This window comes from Solanum pennellii, chromosome 6, assembly GCF_001406875.1.
Source record: "Solanum pennellii chromosome 6, SPENNV200".
Classification (NCBI taxonomy): Eukaryota; Viridiplantae; Streptophyta; class Magnoliopsida; order Solanales; family Solanaceae; genus Solanum; species Solanum pennellii.
Window position 1 is genome coordinate 53,534,697 of NC_028642.1, and position 23,678 is coordinate 53,558,374.

Consider the following 23,678-nt stretch of genomic DNA (forward strand, 5'->3'; position numbering starts at 1 on the left):
CTTGGAGAAGCACTTCAACTATCCATTATTAATGATATGCAAAAGGTAATTACTGGTATCCATCTTATTATTTTATTATTGTTGAGTTTTGCATTTTAATTTATTCTTTCTCTGTTATGTTGGTTTGTTAGGGACTAGAAATTGCTGCGGATACTTTACTGCCACTTGCTGAACATAGAAAATATGCAAGACATGTTCTTGCAAATTGGTCAAAAAATTAGAAAAGAGTTGACAGAAGAATAGTGTTTTGGAGGATTGCTAAATCTACATTTGAAGCTGAGATGAAGGACAATATAGAGACAACGAGGAAATTAGGACAATAAGGTTTAGATAATCTTTTATGGTACAATTTGAATATATGGTGCAAGAAGTATTTTGAAGAATATAGCAAATGTGATGTTGTGGACAATAATATGGCAGAAAGTTTTAATGCTTGGATAGTGTCTGCAAGGTATAAAACCATCATTACAATGCTTGAGGAGATAAGGGTGAAAATGATGAAAAGAATTGGTGATTTGAGAGAGTTCTCAAACATTTGGATCACTGATATATCTCTTATGTCTTTGAAGATTTTGCAAGAAATTCAAAATTCTATGCAATGTAACTTGACTTGGAATGGAGAAAGAGATTTTGAGATTAAACACCATGGATTTACACACACTGTGGACATTGTTTATAGGAGGTGTAGTTGCAGATCGTGGCAGTTCAAGGGAATTCCTTGTTCTCATGGTGTTGCTGCCCTTCATTACAAAAACTTGGAACCAATCCATTATGTGGCTAGCTGTTATAGCAAGTAAACCTACTTTAGCACATATGCCCATTTTATTCAACCAATGAATAACATGAAAATATGGCCAACCTCAAATAATCCAATTGTAAAGCCACCAAATATCCAAAAGTTGCCTGGAAGACCAGGTAAGGTTAGAAGAAAGGAAGCAGATGAAAGCAGAAAAACTGAAAAGTTGAGCAAAAGAGGTGTTGTAATGACTTGTACCAAATGTGTCACACAAAGACACAATAAAAGAGAATGTCCTACAAGAAACCAAGCTGGTCCAAGTCAATCAACTGAACCGTCTCCTCAGGCAAGAGCAACTGATCAAAGTCAGTCAGCTGAACCATCTTCTCAGGTACTTTTATTTGTTACTTTCAAACGCAAGTTATATGTAGATGTATATGTATTGATATTATACAGGCTATTGAAAGTGGTAGAGGAAGAAGCACAGAAAAAGCAATAAGAGGAATAGCAAATGGCAGATGTGTTCCAGCTCAATCACATGGAAATGCTACAAACACAGAGGTAATAATATCTAAGTATTATATTATTGTTAGATAATATAGATATGCTTTAATATTTTCATTTCAAAGTACATACTGTAAATGGTAGAGGGAAAGGTAAAGGTACATGTAGAAGATCAAGAACAGGGAGAGAAATGACTCAAGAAAGAAATGTGAATGAAGGACTAAGTAAAGGAAGAGGAATGATTCAACATAAAACTAGTTCTGAAGCAAACTGCAATGGAAGAGGCCTAGGAAGAGGGAAGAGACCAGTAGAACATAAGGACACCAGTGGAGGACAAACAAGACCTTTTAAAAGGCCAATAATGGTAGGTATTGACATATACCAAGCTGAAGATAGATTTACAACTTTCAATGTAAGTTTACAACTATCAATGAAAGTTTACAATTGTCAATGCAAATCTAATTGTCTAATATTTGAGTGTGTATTTATTTGACTAAGCAGCCTGGATTGCCAAGTAGAAGAGTCATCAATATCGGTACAAGAGTTACAAGGAGGGCTGATGTTGTCACTGGTGATATTGGATACATACCAGTACGTGAATTCAAATGGAAAGGGAAGACAACTATTACCAGTACCAACCTAGAAAGAATGAGGGCTGAAAATGTTATCCAAACTAGGTTTGTAGCTGTTGCTAATGCTGCTAATAGCCAAGGCCAAACAACTTCAAGTCCGAAGACTTCTGTACCATGGAAGTAGGGCATTTTGATGTTGTCTTGTTCATTTTGACAAACAAAATTTAACTATGCATATTTTTGTGTTGTTTTTTGATGAAAACAAACTCAATTTTGTGTGTAACCAAACAAACTTGAATGGTTGGAATCAAACTCGATTATGAAGTCTTCTTTTTAGTCAGTTTTGTTATTGCCTTTTTAATTGTAATTGATATATTTGTGAAGTTTCTCAAATTATTGTCACGATAATATAGATAAGAGAACCAAATAGATTAACAAATTGTTCAAATCATAACAATTTCGACAACAAGGAACAACAATAACTTGAACATTCAACAACTTCTATACTTCAAGTTACACACACCTACAACTAGCAAGATCAAGACAATTAGCTTCTAGGTACACATACCTACAATTTCAAAAATTTGAAAGTAACTAAAGATGTCTATGCAATTTTGGTTGCACACACCTACAACTTTCATCCTTCACATTCTTGGTTAGACTTAAACATAGAAAACACAAAATAATGATCAAGACGATTAGCTTCAAGTTACAACATTTCCCTTCTTTTTCTCCTTCGTCATGACTTTGTTACTTTCAACACGACTTTCAAAAGATGACAACACTTCTTCCAACTCCTTAATTCTCTTTGCTAATCTCGAAATAACGTACCTGGATCGTATATCAACTTCTCCTCGATCCCTCCATCTAAAGAAGTTGAACGCATCCTCCTAAAATACGTAAAACACTAATTAAAGAAAAATACATAAACAAAAGATCTCCATAAAAGAATTAGTAAACATACACGATAGCGTGGACAAGACCAAAATCTTCGAGTTGGATTATGCTCCGACCATGAAGTTTTCATTGATAGTAAGTCACCATGTTTGCATCGCAGTTTCACTCGCAACATCAAATCATTCTCATTATTACAAAAACGATTCGACATCGCATTTGACATTTTCAGTCAAAAACTAATCACAAAATTGAGAAGAAATTCAACCATAAAAACTTCAAATTAACGTTTCTAATGAAAATTAAAAGATAAAGGACGAATTCCTACCTTATTTTCTTGAGGAAGATGATGAAGTCGTCAAACAGAAAGTACCAACATTATTCTTGCCATGGAAATCAAAATATTAGGGCTGCCAACGACTATTTTTTATTTTAAATTGGGGAAGATAACATAAATTAATTACATAATTAATATTAAAGAAAAAAAATGACATGTGGCTATTTAAACTGGTAAATGAAAATCAAAAATGGTCCATGACGCGCCTAACGTGCGATTAAACAGCCAGACGAGTTAATGGGTAAAAATGACCCATTTACAACGATATAGTTGTTTAGTGGGGTGATAGGACACTTTGAAAGTTTATGTGTCTTTATGCAAATATGGGACAACTTCGATGGTATCTTTATGTCTTTCTCCTTGATATAGTCAGGATCATTAGATATTACTATTTTGTAAAAATATTATTGTATTTATGTTTTTGGCATTTACGAAGCCTCAAAGAATTTAAATAATCTACCTGTGAAAATGACATTTATGAATTTCAAGTTATGAGTAATGAACTCGAACCGCAATAAAGTGGATATCAATAATCAATTACATGTTTAGAGGTCACAATTTAAAAGAAATTTTAGATACCATAGGAGATAACAATGTTGTTGATGTAATATTTTCAAACTATTTACTCATAAGGAAGTACTTATCGTATTTAGAACTCTTCACAATTTTTTTTTTGTGCAGTGTAAGAAACAAAACCAAAACTTTTGAATGTGATAAGAAAAGATTGGAGATGAGCTTTAACTAGATTTGAATTTGAACAAAAAGATTGGAGATGAGCTTTAACTAGATTTGAATTTGAACAAAAAACATTAAAATCATATATTACTAAATTATCTTAAATATCTTTGTAATTTTATAAAAATATTAATTTATAATAGAAATGAGATCATATATTAATATGGGGCCGTCAAAAATATATTATCTTATTGAAATTAGTGATTTTTTTTATTGGTCAAATCAGGGCCGGAGAAGACTACTCTTATTATGTTTAAAGTGTTTATTAATTTACTAAATATTAATTTACAGAAGTTCTACTGTATCTTCCTCCCAAAACAAGGAAAATCTTTACGGAAATCATATTTAATAAAAATTCAATAAATATAATAAGTGATATATTAATTATTTTATTTTATTGAATGTCTCATGAAAATTGAACGCTATTAAAAATATAGAGTATAATAATATAATTGAAAAATAAAACTAATTTTTATTTTAGATATTTATCTTGGAATAATTTTTTTCTTAAGATAATATTTATTTTTTGAGGTGAAGTGAGTGCATATTTTTATATAATTTTAGACAAATATTATCCCTTGTAGTTTATCTAGACAATTTTGATTCATTAAATATATTTTTGGATATTTCAATTTTTTAAAATTTATTAAAGTGGAGCAACTTTGATTTAACTTGTAGAAATGGACTTAAAGCTAATCACAATTACAATAAAAGAAAAAAACATAACAATAATCGATTGAAGAAACCATTGACTATTGGATTGATCATTAGATTTACTTTCGGATTTATTTTTACAAATTTGATAAAATCAACTTAGCTCAAATAATTTTTTGAGCTAAAGAGCGAAAAAATAAAATTTGACCAAGTCAAGTAAATTCTTAAATTAATTTATTTTAAAATTATAATTAAAAAAATAGATCAAACTCTATTTGTTCCAAAAAAATAATTAATTTTTTATAAAATTAATCAAGCTTAATTGGTTACACACTTATACTAATTGTTAATATATATTTTATTAGATCACTCTATCACGATAAAATTTTCAATTTTACTTTAGATGCAAGTATTCGATGCATTTTTTTTAAAGAACAATAACATATTTATCATGTATTAACCGATAATTAACAATTTCCTCATTTAACTAAAATCTTTTTCTGGTAATTACTCATCTTTTAATTTTGTAATTATTCAATGTTTTAATTCCCAAAAAAATTTATGTACCAAATGAAGTCCGGAAAAAGACCCGATGAATAATATGGGTGACCCGGATTTGTTTCTCCATCGAACTCACGTCTCTCTTTCATCCTATGCTGCAACAAAATTAATTCCAAAGGAACCACAAAGCTCGAGATCTGTGATCTATCAAAACCATTAGAACTATCGTTTCGTAACAATTTCTTCGCATTAAGTGGAGAAATAGACAGATTGAAGTTTTTGTTAGAGCAAAAGCTGAATTTGTGGTGGATCAGCAATGGATTCCCCGCGAGGAGGACCGGAGAGAGACAAGGCGAACTCAACGTCTTCATCTACTCCCCTCGCTGCCGTCGCCAGCTTCTGGAAAGGTATATCTCCGTCTGCAATTATCAAGTCATAATCTTACTTTTTTTCTGCGAATTGCATATCTCCGGTTGTCGGTTTTTGTTGCTGATTATCATCAAAAGTAAAATCAGGAAATTCATCACTTCACTATGTCTTAAATGGAAGTGAGTTCACCTTTCATATCTAGGAGTACAAGTTTGGTTTATTTTCATTTAGCAATCAGATTTTTAGGTTCAGAATACTCATTTTCCACTGCAATATGCAGATTGAGTTATTAAAACGTGCAATGTAGCAGTGCGGATGTTAATTACTTTGTGATTTTTCACTTTAACTTTTGAAATGTCAGTATGAAACCATGTGACGAACTTCATTTATGATCACAGAGTAGTAAGTTAATAAGATGACTAATAACAATGCTCCGTTTAACAATTTGAGATTATTCTCTTTGCTATATTTCACTCTAGCATTTGAAAGAGCTAATATGAGAACCATTGAGTGATTGAGAGGTCTTTGATTAATGATTACAACCAGGACTATTAGTTTCTGTATACTTAATTTATATAAAGTAGCATATGGTTTGAGATACAAAACAAAGAAGACCACAAAACTTGACTAATTTCGTAATTACAGTTATGTAACAGAAATACGCGAGCCTAAAATATGTATCGTACTTCCGTTGCCAATATGATCTATAACTTTTCAGCAGACTACTTGAATAAGTGAATCTAATCCATGACCAGAAATTGGTAACAAGGTGTAGTTGTATATAGTACTTCCGTTGCCAATATGATCAATAACTTTTCAGCAGAGTACTTGAATAAGCGAATGTAATCCGTGACAAGAAATCGGTAACAAGATTTAGTTGTAGGCATTTTTCTTTTGGAATAGCATGTATGAGCAAATTCTTATAAAATGAGAACTCTCCTAATCTTCTCAGACACTTAGTATCAGCGAACTAGTTGGCTCCTTTTCAGATGTAGAAGCTATTGAATACAAGGGACTGCATGGCTGTGTTCACTATCTTTTGCTGGTTGGCTTTGCTAATGTGTTCTTAAGTCCTGTTGAACTGATTGGTAATGAGGAACACCTGTCTGTGGTAGAATGAATCTGTCACCGGTTTATTACTATCCAATGACTAATTATCTAGATATTTTCCATTGGAGAAGATGATGTAAAACTGTGGGTGTATGGAGAACACAACTCAATCTGCTTTACGTGCTTCCTTGTGAATTTTTATTTTTGACATGTTTTTTTTGAATTCTTATTGAGTAAGTCCTTAGCCTAGAACCTTGTTTAAAAAGATTGGTCTGTGTATAAATTTATTCTTCCTGGGATATCTTTTATCTTGTCAAAGAAAATTTGACTTTTTCTACACATTTAAAGTGTATCTGATTTTTTCGATCCAGACTTTGATTTGGAGAAAGAAAGGAGTACACTAGATGAGCAAGGTCTTAGGATTGCTGAGAATCAGGAGAACAGTCAGAAGAACCGACGAAAACTTGCAGAGAGCACGCGAGGTGCGATATGTACCTTTCCTTTGCTGTTTACCATTAATAGTATATTACAATTACTTCCACTTCTATTTAACCATTTATTCTAAGCTATGTCTATCACCTCTTGACAGATTTTAAAAAAGCTTCAACTGAAGACAAGTTGAGCTTGTTCAACTCTTTGCTCAAGGGTTACCAAGAAGAGGTTGACAATCTTACCAAGAGAGCTAAGTATGGGGAAAATGCTTTCCTTAACATTTATCAAAAACTATATGAGGCACCAGATCCTTATCCAGTCATTGCTTCAATTGCTGTAAGTTCAACTTTGGCCTTTCATTTGTTCACCTTTCTTACAGAGTTGTGGAGCAACTGCATTGGTGGCCCATGAATGGTTTCAGCATGCATGTTAACTACTATTAGTGTAATTAGTAGTAGTTAAGAATAATGGTAACTTCAAAGAAGATATGTAATTATCTACACCACATGAACTTTGGGATATGGCGTCAGATTGCGGTGTACATGGACTGGAAATGCTTAAGTCTTTTGCTGATTAACAGTAGGAAAGCTTCACATTCAGATTATACAGATATGACTTGTCAATTTAAGGGAAAAGAGGTAGTGATTCAGTTTAAAAATAATGGCGACTTCAAAAAACTGTATTCCACAATAAGATGGTTCGGAAAAGAGAGAAGTTTAAGACGTTTAGGAGGTTCGTTCGATGTTATCATTTTTTTGTTAGGATTATTACTAGATGTGCTTACACAGCCAACTAGGAGTTTTGCAATTTACAGTTGCACTCATTGCAACTGCAATTTGTGAGGCAGATGGACCACCTGGAAGAAAAATGCTCCTTCTCATATATTAACTTTGACATATCATGCATGATAGCTGCTTCCACCTAAAATCTTCATTGAATGTTAGTATCGAGACTTATCCAGCCAGATGTTGCACAATTGTAATATGCCAAGTTAAATGGAATTGGAGAAGTAATGAAGAGAGGGAAAAAAACTAGTTGGTTTTTGATAGTTTATACCTGATAAACTTGTTTCTTTGAATTTCTTATTGCTGACCTAATGGAATTGGAGGTAAATGTCCATTGATAAACATACATGATAAACATACATAAAATGGCAGTGCACGGGTGGTTAAGGCCTTGAACGTGAAGATCACATTTCTAAATTACTTCCGCCTCATATGTAAATGTCCATTGATATACATCCATGGAGTGTTGTATATTGGATAAGATCTTTCATGACTCATTTGAAGCTTGTGAAAAAATATCGTCAGATATGAAAGGGATTTGCGGGTCTATCTGATGAGAAACTATTTCAATATAGAGAATTTTCAAGATGGTGTTCCTTTGTAAAAAAAGGGAATTTTCAGGATGTTTTGTTCAAAGCATATATGTGAAGTTCCACTAGAGCTCTTGATTTTGATTTCAGCTCAAAAGCATGTCTAGGATATTAAGTTTATCTTTTTCCTTTAACTTTTAGGTTCATTTTTTTTTTCATATCTGATTGTTCATGTCGCTTTACAGGAAAAGGATTCAAAACTATCAGAATTAGAGTCTGAGAACCGAAAAATGAAGGTTGAACTTGAAGAATTTCGCATGGAAGCAACTCATCTGAAAAATCAACAAGCGACAATAAGAAGACTTGAAGAGCGGTGCCGCCAGTTAGAGCAACAGGCTAGTATATATTGTAGTTCTATCTATATATCATTGTGTGCGCACATCAAGTGTATTCCCTTTAAAGAATGACCCGAGAGCACACTGAAGTAATTTTGTTGAATCTTCTGCTGTCCCTCATCACTATTTCGGTGTTTAAATTTGATATGTGAAATTGTTAGATTCTCTCTCCTTCAATGTTCTGTAAACGTTACATTATCAGGTTGTACTAGATGAGTGAAACCAGGCTGAGCAGAACCAACTCCATCCCTGGCTTTTACTAGATTTGGAAACAAAATGGGAAGTTCAAGCTTGATATTGCTGCAGTCCTTACAATTTTCTAAACCAGAAATGTTCACTAGGGATTGGAAAAATCTGACAACAGAACATCCTTCTTTTCTGTTTCAAAATTCTAAAACAAATAGTGCTAAACTGTCATTGATATCAGAAGCTAGAGACTTCTAATAGTCTCAACTCTCAAGATGTTTCTCCCCTTAATTGACTTAGGAGCCTTTATCGAAGATGTTTTAGTGGTGGTTGTGGCAGGTAGTGGCTAGGAATAGAAGAAATAGCTGTGCAAACCAGCTTGAATTAGAAGATGGGGCTTCACAAAACTAAAAAGAGAGAGTTTGGTGATTTAAAGGCATAAAAAGAGACATGCAATTCATTTTGTGTGTCTTTTAGGTTATGCCAATGCTTACTGATGTGCGACAGAGCTAAGCAGTTACTTTATTGTATAAGTCACTACTGGACAAACACCGATGCAACTTTAGAATCTGAGGAACAGTTGGGTATTCATTTGCTTGAGCTTGGCTCATATTTTGGTTAAGCTTGACTCAAGCTTAAACAAAAACTTAGCTGTGTCAAGCTGGTGTAGCTGAGGAATAAGTTTCTCTTGTGGTCGTCACCCCTTTGATAAGTGGTTTTTAACTTTGAGCCAATGATCAAATTTCTCATCCTGTCCACGCTTCCTTTTTCTTAAAAAAATATTTCTGGGAAAGGGTGGTGATGCATTTGAACTCTCGTATGAGCTTCTCCAAGCGCTGACTTATGGAGAAAAGTGCATTTTAAGTTACGTTGAAAGTTTGAAACAGATAGTTGGCAGGTTCATTTTGGTTTCTCCTCTAATGTTTCTCTTCTATTGTGGTTTAGATGGAGGAAAAAGTCAAGGAAATTGTAGAAATCAAGCAACGCAGTTTGGCAGAAGAGAACCAGAAAGCACTTGAGGTTTTAAAAGAAAGGTATTTTACATTCTATTGGCAGAAGAGAACCACAAAACACTTGATAGTTGCATGTTTTAAAAAAATAGAAAAATGAAATGTACACTTGGTAGTCGCATGTTTTTTCTACGTTAACATTAAACTGATTATGACTTTTCAGGGGTATTTATTGTGTTTTTAAGAAGGTCAAGGGGATAGTAGGTTCCGCATAAAGATAATGTGTCAATTAGGAATTTATTATAGTTCAAGGTGGTACTAATGCCTTCTCCCAAAATATTTAGCACAAAGGCTGTGCTAAGAGCCATCTTTACAACTTACAAAAGCCAACCAAAACTCCTTTAAGTAAATTTTTTTCTTTTATTTTTTGACAAGGAAAAGTAAATCTTTGTTCTACTTGCAAAGATTCTATAATGCCTGCAGATTCTGTGTCACTTAAAAAATCCCCATTCCATCAAAAATATACAACTCCTTCAAGACATCTGGAGTTCCTTTCCGTCCAAATTATCCACCATATGCACCCACTATGTTTTTACGCTATCTTTCCTGATTTACAACTCCTCCATTGAAATTCCAACAAGCTGGTAAGTCTCCAGATGTCTTTGGCATGACCCACTATAAGCCTCTGATATGAAGAAACAAACTCCATAGCATCTCAGTCATTTTACAATGAGCAAAAAGATGATTATTTTTCTCTGATTCCTTCCCACATAAATAACATTGGAACAAAGTTGCATCCCTCTTTATTCTGGTATATGTTTGTGGTGAAATATGTGTCCGGATGGAATTGGCATATCATGATTTGCAGTTCTTCTTTTTGATGCAGGGAGCAATTACTACAGGATCAATTACGACAAGCTCAAGAAAGTGTTTCTACCATGCAAAAGTTGCATGAACTTGCACAAAGCCAGTTGTTTGAAGTTCGTGCGCAATCAGGTGATATACTATTCTGGACTTATGCTGTTGTTTGTTGATGTATTATGTTTCTGGAGTAAGTCTGCAGCTTTAAATAAAAATCGCTAAGGACTTCTCTCTTTGCCTTTTCTGTAACCTTCTCATAAACATATTGATCTTCTTACTTGATTACTGTTTTGACTTCTCATATCATATGACCTTCTAGACTTCTGTTCGTGGAAACACTTGTCATGAATCACTTTACCCTTTTTATTTGTAATTTAGAGGAAGAGAGAGCCGCAAAGCAATCGGAATTCAATCTCCTAATGGATGAAGTTGAACGGGCTCAAGGTCGCCTTCTTAGTCTTGAAAGAGAAAAGGTAGGAGGATTAAATTAACAATTACCTTCCATTTTAAAAAAAAACTAGCCCTTACCTTCAGTATTCCCCAATGTCTCACCTTTATCCTCCACAGAGAACGTTTTAGCTGCAGATATTTTTTGGACTTGATTTTACTCCAGGCTAAACCCGGGCCAACCAAAAAAAGGATCCTGAACTTAGGATTTATATGGAAAAATGTTTGTGGGCTAAAAAGCTTATTTAATGTATTAATAATTCTTAGTTTTGTCTTATGTAGGGATTGTTGCGCTCACAATTACAGACTGCAAACGAAGATAATGATCACAAGAACAGGTGTCTTCTCTAGTTTGATAAGTTGATCTTATTCCCACTGACCTCTTAAGTATGTATATATGCACCTAGACATCTTGTGATGGTCATCTGAGTTCATTCCTACTGACCAATGATCTCTAGTAGTCAAGCTTGTACATCTTTAGCATTAAGTGGAGGCTGGGGAAAAAGATGTTCTTGGCTTGCCATATAGTCTCCTTAGAAGTTTATACATGAAATTAGTAAAGGAAAAAGAAACTTGTTTCACATAATTGAGTACAGTTATGCTTTTATTGAAAAGAAATACAGAGTACAGTGATGCAGTTCAATCTGACGATCATGCCAAGCAGAAGGCAGAGAAAGTGTGAGATTCTGTGTATGGAGCAAATGAGCTTGTGATGAAGAGTAGCTAAATACTTCACTAGCTGAAAACTCAAGTCCTTTTGGAATTTTTTAAAATTACATGCTGTATGATGACAATGACGCACTTCCATGTTCATCGTGTATCTCTGTTATTCTTACTCCTTTGAAATCTGTTGTATATTGTTTGTGCATGGTTTTAGATATATTGTCCAAGTCTAAACCGTTTGCTTTCAGTGATAATTTGGATGCAGATAGTGCTCTTGAGAATTCTCTGTATGCCAAAGAGAAGATAATCTCTGAACTAAATGTGGAACTTCATAAGTTGGAGAATACTTTATCAAATGAACGAGAAGAACACATTAATGAGATAAAGAAGTTGAATTCTCTTCTTAATGAAAAGGTATATTCTCTCATTATTCGTTAACTGATAGCATGGAGGATACACAAAAACGTTCTCATACTCTTTTTAACCATATAGATACATCTTTGTCGTCATAATGATCTGTAATAACATCCAAAGGGTGTAGCCTAGTGGTCAATGACTTCTAGTGAGATCCATGAGATTTCAAATTCATATTCCAGTGGAGACTCCGTAAATTTTTTCCAACTGTCCAAGCCTTCGTGGACAGAGTTACGCGGTATCTCAACTGGTGGGAGGTAGAAGGTAGGCGGTAGAATTAGTCAAGGTGCGTGCAAGCTGGCCCTGACACCACGGTTATGAAAATAAAATAAAATAATGATCTGTTAAATGAAAGTGGAGACAGTTTTTTCTTGGTTAGATATTGGTATAAAATGCCTATGCATAAGTTTCTTATTTGTGAGAATCTGTCCTTCATTGATTTATCTATCAAAAGGTATACTTGTGTCGTCTTTAACTAATGAATGTAGGACCACTTTCTTATTGCCTGCTATTTTTTTCTCTCATAAAAAAAGGATATCCGCAGTACCAAAAGAATATGGAATGCCCCTTAATTAATATATCTTGTGTTGAAGTCTATAACCATATCATCTAAAAGATTTACACACTTCAACATGGTATCTAAAGCAAGCACAAGTCCAGGGGTTGAATCTCAACATCACCCATCATCCAAAAGAATTTCCACATACTTGGGCCACAAATGAATAATCAGGTCCGCACGTGATGGGCGTGTTGAAAATATAATAAATAATAAAAAAATGTGTTTTCTCTAATAGTTTGAGCTTTTAGATGAGATAGATACACACTTTAACTTTATTAATCTTGTTTTCTCAAAAAATTGTACTCCGTACTGTTGTATTATTCCCTCTATTTCATCAGTATGTTTATATTCACCAAAATGATATATTTTTCAATAATCTAGACAACAACAACAACAACATACCCCGTGAAATCCCACAAAGTGGGTAATCTAGACTGCTCTGAACTTTTTTCCCAACATTTCTTCTATTAAGTACTAGTAACTTCCTTATGTAGTTATTCCACAAATTGAACTCAGAACTTCTAAGAGCCTTTATGCTGAGAATTTTATACTGGTGATGCTTAAAAGCTGGTAACGTTTCTGGTTTAACTCCATATTCTTGCAATAGACAATGTAGTTGTGTTTTTTGTTGGGATCCCTTCAAGGTCTTTCTTCTTTTCTTTCCCCTAATTTTTCTAGCTTATTTACATACCTCAGGAGGTTGCTCTTGAAGAACTAAAGAAGGAGCTTCAAACACGGCCTACAACAAAACTGATAGATGATTTGAGGAAGAAAGTAAAGATCTTACAGGTATATTTTCTCTCCCTGTGTGCGTATTGCTAGATTCAATGTTGGTTCTACAGTTATTTGTTAATCTTCGATTGTCTAACTTCTCGTAAATAGCACAGAAAGCTTTAGAACTGATTTTGGATGTTCTAAGATCCTTGGCTCCTTCCCCCTTTGTTCCTTTTCAGTATTATGTCAATTGTCTCCAATTAATCAGACTCATTTTCTTTCATCAGGAGTTCTTTGTCTCCTGTTCCTCCATGATTCACAATGTATGTTAAGTGGTGTGTCTTAATTTAGTTCTTTTTTTGCTTAACGTAGGCTGTGGGTTACAATTCAATTGAAGCTGAAGATTGGGAAGTTGCTACCAGTGGGCAAGAGATGAGCAAACTTGAGTCATTACTTCTTGACAAGAATCGAAAAGTGGAGCATGAGCTAACACAATTAAAGGTAATTAGTAGTTGTGCCCTAATTATATGTCTGCTGTCATTTATATTCATGGAAAAAAATTGAAGTTACTCGGCTGATTATATAAACAGAGTATGATGATTTAAATTCATCACATCAGAGAAAAGTTTTACAGAATATGCTCGAAATAAATCTGTTATTGCTATTATTTGTATACTATCTCATGGCTTTCAGGTCCAACTTTCTGAGAGGATTTCTTTGCTAGAATCAGCTGAAGCAAAGGTTGTAGAGCTGACTGCCAAGGTTAATGAACAACAAAGATTAATACAGAAGCTAGAAGATGATATTCTAAAGGTATCTTCAAAATATCTCTCTCTCTCTCTCTCTCTCTCTCTCTTGTTTGCTGGAACATCTCTCTGCACGTAATTATTGTATGCTTTTGTAGTTATATTTACCGCAGAAAATAGTTATAATTCTCTGATGGTTATTGAATATGAACTGTCTGAAACAAGATAAATGTAGATCTAAACTTGCCTAAGTAAATCTGTTTGCTTTTTCTTGAGTAGGTGGGTTCTACGGTGCAGTTTGTTGCTAAATTAATTTCACGTTAACTTTTTCTCAGACTAGTTTTCTTGTTTCTCACACAGGGATATAGTTCTAAAGATAGAAAAGGTACTAGATTTGATGATTGGGATTTATCAGAGTCTGGTGCAACAGAGCCTTCAGAGGTGAGTGTTGTTCCTTTCTTGCTTCCTTATGTTTCTGCCTCCACCTTATAAACAAGGTTGTTGATTTGGATTGTTGGAAGTGAGTCCTTGCTCCTGTATATTGCTGATCTCCCGTCAGAACATTTTTATCTTTCGTTGGAAGTGAGTCCTTGCTTCGTGTTCTATGATAAGGAAGAAAAAAGAAATGACCTCATTCTATACGTGACATGGCTTTTAAACTATGGACCAAGTTCCTAAATCTCATAGGATTATGCTGGACTATGCTTTGTAGCATAGTTGATTCTTCAGTTCACTGGACATAGTATGGAGTGAGGAGGATTTTCTGAAAATGAGGAAACAACTGGTCGTATTGTAAAATCTCTGTTTTTAGACCATATAGAAACATGTAACTTGTACAGAAGAGTTTCATGTGTTTTGAGCTCCTTAGTGCTGTGATGGTAAAGTTGTGTGGAAAAAGATTTATTATGTATATTTCGGGTAAAATTTCTTTTTATGAATACATGATTACTTTCTTGAAAAGAAAAAAAAGCAACTGTTCATCATCTCAGTAGTCCCCTGGTGTAGAAGTAGGGGTCATGGAATAACAGCTCTAAACCATAAATGGTGTTTGTTTTAGCAAGTAAAATTGGTTGGGAAAGCATATCAGATACAGATAATCTATACTGAATACTAGTGTTCAAACATTCTTGCCTTTTGGTTTGAAAATGTGTATGAACGGAATGCGTTGATAGATTTTGTAATTTCACTTCTAGAATAGTCTGCACTTGTTGATAGGTTTGTAGTCACAAGCGCGGTTTTGGTGTTGGGACTAGATTTTATAAAAAAAAAAAAACTAAAAAATTCTTAACCTTCCCCCCAAGTAAAAAAAAGCAAAAAGAAAATGGAATGACAGATTCAGTAGATTAGATCATCACCTGTTGATAAGTAATCATTGCATTTTGATTGACTTTTCAGTAGATCAGTGCATCCAGTTAGTATATTTGAAGTTCAGAAACATTTCTCGTATCTCCTGTGTTTTCTTTTTGAATGTGAGTTTTCTAATGGGAGACATCCTTTGAAATAGAATGAAGAGCAGAGGCATGTTTCCTCAGACCAAGATCAAAGTTCAATGCTGAAGGTGATCTGCAACCAAAGAGACCGTTTCCGTACCCGTTTGCGCGAGACTGAAGAGGTTTTTCCATTGAACTGTTTTTTCTATATTTCTACCTACCCACAGTAAGACCTTATTTTGCACGTCATTTTACTGACAAGAGTACGTGCTTCTTGAATTGTTGATCTCTCTAGGAAATTAGACAGCTGAAGGAGAAGATAGGATCACTGACCTCAGAACTTGATAAAACAAAAGCAGATAATGTCAAACTTTATGGGAAGATCCGTTATGTTCAGGATTATAATTCTGAAAGAGTGATCTCAAGAGGATCAAAAAAGGTTGGTCTATCAGGCTCTGTTGTTGATTAAATATTTGCTCACTTTTTATTTGTTCTCAAACTCCACCCTCTGGCTCTCAGTATGTAGAAGATTTAGAAGGTGGTTTCAGCTCTGACGTGGAATCCAAATACAAGAAGATGTATGAGGATGACATAAATCCATTTGCGGCATTCTCGAAGAAGGTTCCAGCTCTTTCGCCACATCCTTAATTAAATTTCTTCTGAGTCATTTAGTTCGAAATTGAGATTAGATACTTCTATAAATTTCAACATATACTTCTCATCTGTTCTGCCAGGCTATTAGGCCTTCAAAATTCCATCTTCAGAGTCATTAAATGTGCTAAGAGGAAAAACTATGCATTCTTTTCTACCTTTAACTCAAATTTTATAGACATCTAACTTCAATCTTAAATTATTTCTATATATTCTCATTTCTCTTTGTTTTCCCTATATTTTCATTTTTAATCTGGATCGATATCTTTCCTATGTTGTTTTCTGTGTCACTTTTATTTTGATTGCTGAATCTGTAAACACGCCTGCCCGTGTCTATTGATATTGTTAGATATCGTGGATCCTCATTTTACCGAATCTTTTTTCCCTTATAACAGGAAAGAGATCAAAGATACAAGGAATTAGGTTTGAGAGACAAGATTACTCTCAGTAGTGGCCGTTTTCTTCTTGGTAACAAGTAAGCTTCGTTATCATGGTTTCTTTTTCAGCTTGACATTATTTATCTATTCAGGCTGGAATGGTGTTACTTCTGTTCCATGATAATTTACGACTAATCTCACTGATGCAATGCTTTATCTAAGTTGTCTTTATTTCCTTTAGCAATCATGCTGAACGTCAACTTTTTCTATGAGTCCCTTGTTTTACTAGCTACTGTTACTTAACAGCTATCACGAGTTAAAAGAAGAAGATAGGTTACTGCTTAAAACAATGATATCAGACGGATGTACCAGCTTTCATCTTGGTTCTTAATATGAACCTCTTCACACCTTAGAAATTGCATTTCTGAATCTGATTAAACCAATGAACAACATAAAGTGTAGTGCTAATTAAGCCTGGAGATGAATACTACAGTAAAGTTGCATTTTCTTTGATTGAGATGATCAAACTGTATCTCAACTCCGGTAGCTAGGATGATTTGATCTGTTTAGATCTTGTGTTTCTTGCAGTTTATTGTTTCTCTGGATGAATTCATGAGTTGTGACCATATTTTTCTATTATTTCTTTCTGCCATATCCGAATAGCAGGTTGGTTACACCTACAGCCGAAATGGAAACTGAGTGTTTTCTTGTTCAAAAATGCTGAATCTCGTCTGAATCATCTTTTAGCCTATGCATTTCACGGCTTTAAAACAGTAGCTAGTTTCAGTATGCTGCGATCAGTAGATGTTGTGATAAATATTGTCACTGTAGGTTCCACTTTTTATCCAGCACAGAAGGGTTAAACATTTGAAGTGTCTTATCTATGAAAAACCTATCATTAAAAGTGAGGGGGTCCTCAGGTTTAGAAGAAATATGATGTACAATATATACCTTTAAATAACAATTACACACTTAAAAACCAGAATCTACATGAGCCTGTCAACTACTCTGTTGATTGGCCGTCTTGAACTTCTTCATGGGTTTTAAAACTGTAAGCAGAGGGTTCTCTCGCATAGGGTCTTCAATCAACTCCCCTATATGAAATAAACTGAAGTGATACTTGATGTTGCAGATATGCTCGGACATTTGTATTCTTCTACACCATTGGATTGCACATTTTAGTATTCACCTGCCTATACAGGATGTCAGCATTGAGCTACCTCAGGTACAATATCTCGTAAACCCCCTTCCCCCTCCATCTGAAGTTGAATTTATGTTGTACTGGTGTGACCTGGTTCATATCACAATATTTGAGATGGTTGTTTACTAGCTTGAGTGAATTTTCTGCAGCCATGGCGAAGAATCTCTTGTCAGCGAAAAGAATCTCAATCTTCCTCGTGCACTATAGACTCCTTCATTGTCTCAAGTTTTTGCTAATCACAACGGAACGATGAAACTCTCCATATGATGTAAATAGTTGGGAAAAAATGCATTGGTTGTTTTATTCAAGTTTGATAGTGCGAAGAAAATGATAAAAACTACTATATATTTACCAAAGGGTTTCTGTCCTTGTTTTACTATTTTTGCCCCTTGCTCTGCTGGTGATTATTGATTATCCCAGCCTATGCGCAATATACAATTGAAAGAGTAATGCGGAGTCTGAGATATAGACATTTTTTTTTGAATTTCAAGAATCATTTATCCTTTGTACTCGTTTGTCATTTCCTTTCTCTTTATTTATCTTATTATTATTTCAATCAACGATCACGAATGCTCATCTTTATTTCGATTATGTGTTTAATGTTTTAGAGAAGTCGGTTTAAAATAGTAGACGATTCAATTGCGATATCAAGCAGATCAATTTTTATTTGTAGTCTTTTGGATTTTTGCATTCCATTTAATAGAATACTTCCTTACTATGCAGTTTTTACAGAAAGTAGTCAAACATAAGCTTATTCTTCTAAGCCTGATGTTTAGTTGAAATTGTTATTAAATTATTGGGTTGAACTCACCAAACTAGTCGTCAAAAGCATGTAGTAGAACATTTATACACTCCATAATTTTTTGTTGTAAACTTACGGTTTCTGAAAGCCATCCGTATTTTTTGATTCTTTAGCATAAGCAAGTATCTTTTTTTTTGGAAGCTGAAAATTAGAGAACAAAAATGAATAACTACAAATGCTTGTAGCTAAAACATGAACTTTCTTCTGTTTAGCTTCGACTATAAAGTTGATCTCGACTATGTTAATAAAAGTATTATTGATTAGTAGATTTTAGAATACTTATTATTATCGCTGAAGTAATATGTGGATATTAAGCTTAAAACTGATTTGTGGTATTTTAACTAAATATGCTCATGAAATAATGACGTCTATCTAATTTATTTTTTCCTATTAAAACATATCTATAATCTAAAGAAGAAGAAGAACAACAACATGTCCAGTGTTGGTTTCACAAAATGAGATATGAAAAATGTAGAGTGTACACAGAGTCACAAACCTTAGTCCTGTCTCATAGGCCGTAAGACTTTCTCTATAAAAAAAGTGTAAAAAAAATATATATGTTTAGGCATTTACCTCTCTTCTAATCCAAAGTTTATTCAATTGTGTCTACCTTTGAGGAAAAGGCATAATTAGTCTGAATAAATTCATGTAGATGATGCCCTTGATATGCCTTCAATAAGTTATTGACATAAGATTACTATTTTGTTCTATTACCTCTTTTATGAGACTTTCTGGTTAAATATGTTGAAGTCAAACATTTACGATTTGTATTTTGTCTTAACAGCAACATCAACAAGCAAGTCGTTGTAGTATAGTGGTAAGTATTCCCGCCTGTCACGCGGGTGACCCGGGTTCGATCCCCGGCAACGGCGTTTAACTTTTTGCCAAGATTGAGGTTCATTAAACCAACAGTTTTGTACTATAATGTTGTGAGTTTAGTCAGTCTCATATAATTTTAACATATACAACTCACCTCCCTCCTCTCTCTTTCAATCTCGCTTTTCATATATACAAATGCATATGTATAATATATAATTATCTAACCGATATACATATACAATTCACCTCTCTTCTACTCTTTTTCCCTCTCTCGCTCGCATCTCTCCTCCCTCTCCCAATCTCGTTTGACACAAATGTATATGTATAATATATAATTATGTAACTGATATACATATACAATTCACCACTCTCTCACTTGCTTCTCTCCCTTCTCTCTTCCAGTCTCGCTCACATCTCTCCTCTCTATAACATGTAGGTACAATGTGTAATTATCGGTTAAAAATATGAAAAACAATTAAACTATTTTTATTTGGCTTTATGTGAAAGTTTTCCAAAATTATATCGTAGTTCATTACATCAACATGTATTGTGATATATTTAAAATTCGAGCGTTGGATAAAGAAAAAAAATTCTATTAAAGTTCATCACACCAACCTGTGTTGCCGTTGGAGCCTGGATACTAAAGAAAATTCTATTAGGAATTGCCATGCCCAAACCAAGTCATCACACCATTAAGATGATAATAACATTATAGCACACCAAATATTTTATTGTATCAGTTCTCTGTCTCTTTTCCTTTTTTATACTTGCAAGTCTTTTTATTTTAACGCGCAGCTATTTCCACTATTAACATTTATCAGGACTAAATCCAACAAGGTTATTACTCAGGTCATAACTCACGCGTATTCCCTGCTGCTGTACATTTCCGATTATCGACATTGATTCATCCGTCGGAGCAAACGCTAAGCAGTACTTCCCCGACGAGTCAACCGGAACCACTATATTCTGAGCTTGCAACGGCAGCGTTCGCCCACCGGAGAAATGAAACGCCACCGTAGGAACGTTTGCCGTGCTCATCGACGACAGATCAAAGCAAGTATCAAACAACTCGAATTCCCCGGCTGACGGCAAATTCTGAGCATATTTCACGAACGTGTCACGTAAAGCACTGTAAGCACTGCTCTGCAAACGAGTCACCGCTGTTCCAGAATCCACGATAATTCCTCCCCTCCCATTATCGTCCACCTGAAAAATACTCGCCGGAACCTGTAACATCTCGCCGCCGACGCTGATTCCTTCCAGACCTATGTAGAAAAAAGCGTCCCTCCTCGAGTTACGTAGTAATGGTGCAAACACCGAGTCACTGGGTCCGGCCGAATTGAATTCCAAAGTCGACGAAGAATCAGAATCGCGATCTACTAGGCAGTAGGAAAACGACGTCGCTTTGACTTGAGATGGAAGAGATAATGAGCCGCGGCCGAGACCTATCAACCCAGCTGACCCGGTAAATAACCCTTCGTTATCATGGCCACAGCCTATAGCAACATTAGGGAACGATCCAGAGTCTCCAAACGACACCGTTTCAGTCGCTAATTCCCCTTCTGTAAACGAACCATCTCCATAGGAGACTTGATACATACAAGTATCGGTATAACAGCCCGAGAGTTCAAGTGCCGCACACACCGGTGAGTTGCACGGGACCTGATTGTATGTGGAGGAATCAGACGGATTGAAAATCGGATCAGTTTGTTGGTAACACACGTCACAGGGTTCACATTGAAGCCAATTAATATCACTGCCAGTATCAATAACCATGTAAAATTCCTTCGCAGGTTCTCCAATTCCTAACCGAGCAAAATACTCGCCACTACCTTGACTTGTTCCAGATATAAGAGGCGTCTGAAATTCTTCGGGTCCCGACATGGTTCGAACCGATTTGAGATGAGAATAAGTAAAATTAGTGGGAGAAAGTTGAAGCATCGCATTGAGTGAGGACACTCGGGCTGAATCACGAGCGAGTCGAGAGAGAGTGAGAGATGTATAGTCTGTGTGTTGGGGTTTCACAAGAGAAGAACGAGGATAGATTGATATAGATAATGCAGAGGAAGACAACAACGACGACGAAGAAGAAGAAGAATAAAGCGGTTGTTGTTGTTGTTGTTGTATTGCTTCTTGTTGTTGAAGAGACTTGATATTGAGAGAGAGTACTTGAAGAGTGTTCTGAATGGATTTTGATACATCGATGATTTGGGAATGTGGAAGCGAAGAAGTTAGCGAGGGACGACAGAGAGCATTAGGAAGAAAAGAAACAGTGATGATGATGATGATGATGAAGGAGATGAAATCGGAAAATGATGAGGCCATTGTTGTTTGTTGTAAAGAGAAATGATGAATGGATATAAATAGGAGGAAGAGGAAGAGAAGGAAAAGGCGAAAGGAAAGGAGGTCACGTATAAAGTTTGAATTGCAAACCATGCATTAATGGAGGGAAGCAAGCTTTCATACATAGCACTCACCGGTAAAAACTAACTCCCACTTATTTGTTCTAGTATGTATACTTTTACCTTTTTAAAAGTCGTGCAAAGTTCAAAATAGACAAATAAAAATGAACGAAGAATAGTAATACATTTTTATCACCTAATGACAAGGATAGGTAAAGCTTGAAATTTTTTATTTATTTAAGAGTGAGCAGTTTTTAATATGAAAGCACTTTGTAAAGTAAAAATTATTTTGGGATACATTAATATGAGAAGGGAAGGGAAACAGAGGGGCTTGTATATTTTCTCTAGTAATCACTCATTGTGTAAATTCTTCTATACATATTGGAGTGAAAATATTATATAATTAGATTAATTAAGAATAAAGGTGTATTATTAACATTTGTTTGTAAGGGAAAAAAATGATGAATACTCTTTTAAAACTGGTCAAAAATTGCACCAAATAATATTAACTGAAATCATCTGCTCATTCTTTATTATTTTGACAAAGGAACAGAATGAGAAAATAAATTTTAATCCTTTGCTTTGACACAAGGCTTCCTTTTTTCCCCGTTATTCGGTACTTCCAACTTTCTACTTTGTTTGATATTATTTTTTAATTTGTATATTATATAAATAAAAAAAAACAGTACATTCATATATTAGTATATGATCTATTTAAGAAAATATATTTCAAAATTTCAATTTTCTTCTATGTTTATTTGGTGTGGCTCAATCAATGCTTCATTACAAGATAATCTATCAATCTCCTACCAAATTTTCAACAAGGAATATCTAACTTAATGCCTTCAAATCTCAATGACCTTTTCCTGTCAAAGTCACAGACAAGACATTTTCTTCTAGGATTTAATTGCATTATTAAATAATCCATAAATTTAGTGGCACATTAATTCTTTTCTTCTCCTTTTACTTATCCTATCTTCTTTCTCGTCCACTATCTTTTCATTTACAAAAGGCATTCTTGAGTGTAAGAAAAGATCTTTTTTTCCTCCTCATTTAAAGGTTAGTGCTTGTTGCTAGTGGGAGGTAGGAAGTGACAGGTATTTCGTGAAATTAGTATAATTTGGTGCTGAAAAAAGACTTCACACAGAGAGTAGATTTCTTTGGTTAGTTGCAACGTTAATGTCAGCATATTTATGGTATTGTGGGTAGTTTAGAGCAACAGAGTAATAGTTGACCTGCACTTAATTAAATACTGGAGTAATGGTTCCAGCCTTCCAGGTGCAACAAAGACTCAACTTTCTTTTTTCTTGTGTGTTTATTTATCTATTTGTTCAACTACCAGTCAAATTTATGTCCACTTCTGCTCTCTCTGTAAATACTATTTCTGAGAGGGGTTGATTTCCAAGTTCACAGTTACGCTTAAATTTTTGTGCAGACAAGAATGGAGAGAAAAAAAAAGAAGAGGAATTTCAAACTCTACACTAAAATTTAATATATCATCAAACATTAATAGCGTTCTTCATAAGAATATCTTACAATATTAAGTGTTTCACTTGATTGTTCTATTATGCCAGAATTAGATATAATTGAATTTGATAACATGTTAACTATGAGGTGAAAGTAGTTAGCTAGGAACATAGGATTGTCCAGCCTAAGTTTGGATACCTTCAGAAAGAAATCACATAATCTGTCTCTGATACTACAGTAGTAAATAAAAAGAGAAGCTAAATTTCAGGGTAGAAAGCATGACTTAATAAAAATAGGATAGGGATCTTGATCATGTTGTCACAAAATGTTCGATAATTTAAATGGTAATGTCATGGCTGCTGGATCTTCTTGTACCGCCATTGTTGGGTTTTAACGTAATTCTTTTGGATGACCATGACAAAACATTTACTATAAATAACACAGGATGCATACAAAAATATACAGAGGATCATTTTTTTTTGGGGGGGGGGGGGG

At 34.5% G+C, this 23,678-nt stretch overlaps 2 protein-coding genes and 1 non-coding gene across 3 annotated transcripts; 2 read left to right on the top strand and 1 right to left on the bottom strand.

The window, feature by feature from the left end:
- Nucleotides 1-5,042: 5,042 nt before the first annotated feature.
- On the top strand, nucleotides 5,043-18,202 carry LOC107023553 (protein CASP). The gene is made up of 19 exons (XM_015224279.2): nucleotides 5,043-5,340; nucleotides 6,724-6,834; nucleotides 6,942-7,120; nucleotides 8,345-8,494; nucleotides 9,626-9,714; nucleotides 10,517-10,626; nucleotides 10,870-10,964; nucleotides 11,221-11,276; nucleotides 11,850-12,015; nucleotides 13,271-13,363; nucleotides 13,661-13,789; nucleotides 13,982-14,101; nucleotides 14,395-14,475; nucleotides 15,539-15,646; nucleotides 15,760-15,903; nucleotides 15,984-16,085; nucleotides 16,511-16,590; nucleotides 17,625-17,717; nucleotides 17,843-18,202. Exons 1-19 carry the CDS (start codon nucleotides 5,250-5,252, stop codon nucleotides 17,898-17,900), a joined length of 2,055 nt encoding a protein of 684 aa, XP_015079765.1. The 5' UTR covers nucleotides 5,043-5,249; the 3' UTR covers nucleotides 17,901-18,202.
- Nucleotides 18,203-19,295: 1,093 nt separating this feature from the next.
- Nucleotides 19,296-19,367, top strand: TRNAD-GUC. Its single transcript has one exon. It is a non-coding gene; the product is annotated as a tRNA-Asp (tRNA).
- Nucleotides 19,368-19,891: 524 nt separating this feature from the next.
- On the bottom strand, nucleotides 19,892-21,642 carry LOC107021747 (protein ASPARTIC PROTEASE IN GUARD CELL 1-like). The gene has a single exon (XM_015222454.2). The coding sequence runs from the start codon at nucleotides 21,637-21,639 to the stop codon at nucleotides 20,122-20,124; it is 1,518 nt and encodes a 505-aa protein (XP_015077940.1). The 5' UTR covers nucleotides 21,640-21,642; the 3' UTR covers nucleotides 19,892-20,121.
- Between the last annotated feature and the right edge of the window lie 2,036 nt (nucleotides 21,643-23,678).

Bases quoted from the DNA above. Each gene is read 5' to 3' on its own strand.
- LOC107023553 (XM_015224279.2), top strand. From the start codon at position 5,250: ATGGATTCCCCGCGAGGAGGACCGGAGAGAGACAAGGCGAACTCAACG. The intron at 6,835-6,941 runs GTGCGATATGTA...ACCTCTTGACAG, and splicing joins ACTTGCAGAGAGCACGCGAG to ATTTTAAAAAAGCTTCAACT. The intron at 14,102-14,394 runs GTATCTTCAAAA...TTTCTCACACAG, and splicing joins TAGAAGATGATATTCTAAAG to GGATATAGTTCTAAAGATAG.
- LOC107021747 (XM_015222454.2), bottom strand. From the start codon at position 21,639: ATGGCCTCATCATTTTCCGATTTCATCTCCTTCATCATCATCATCATC.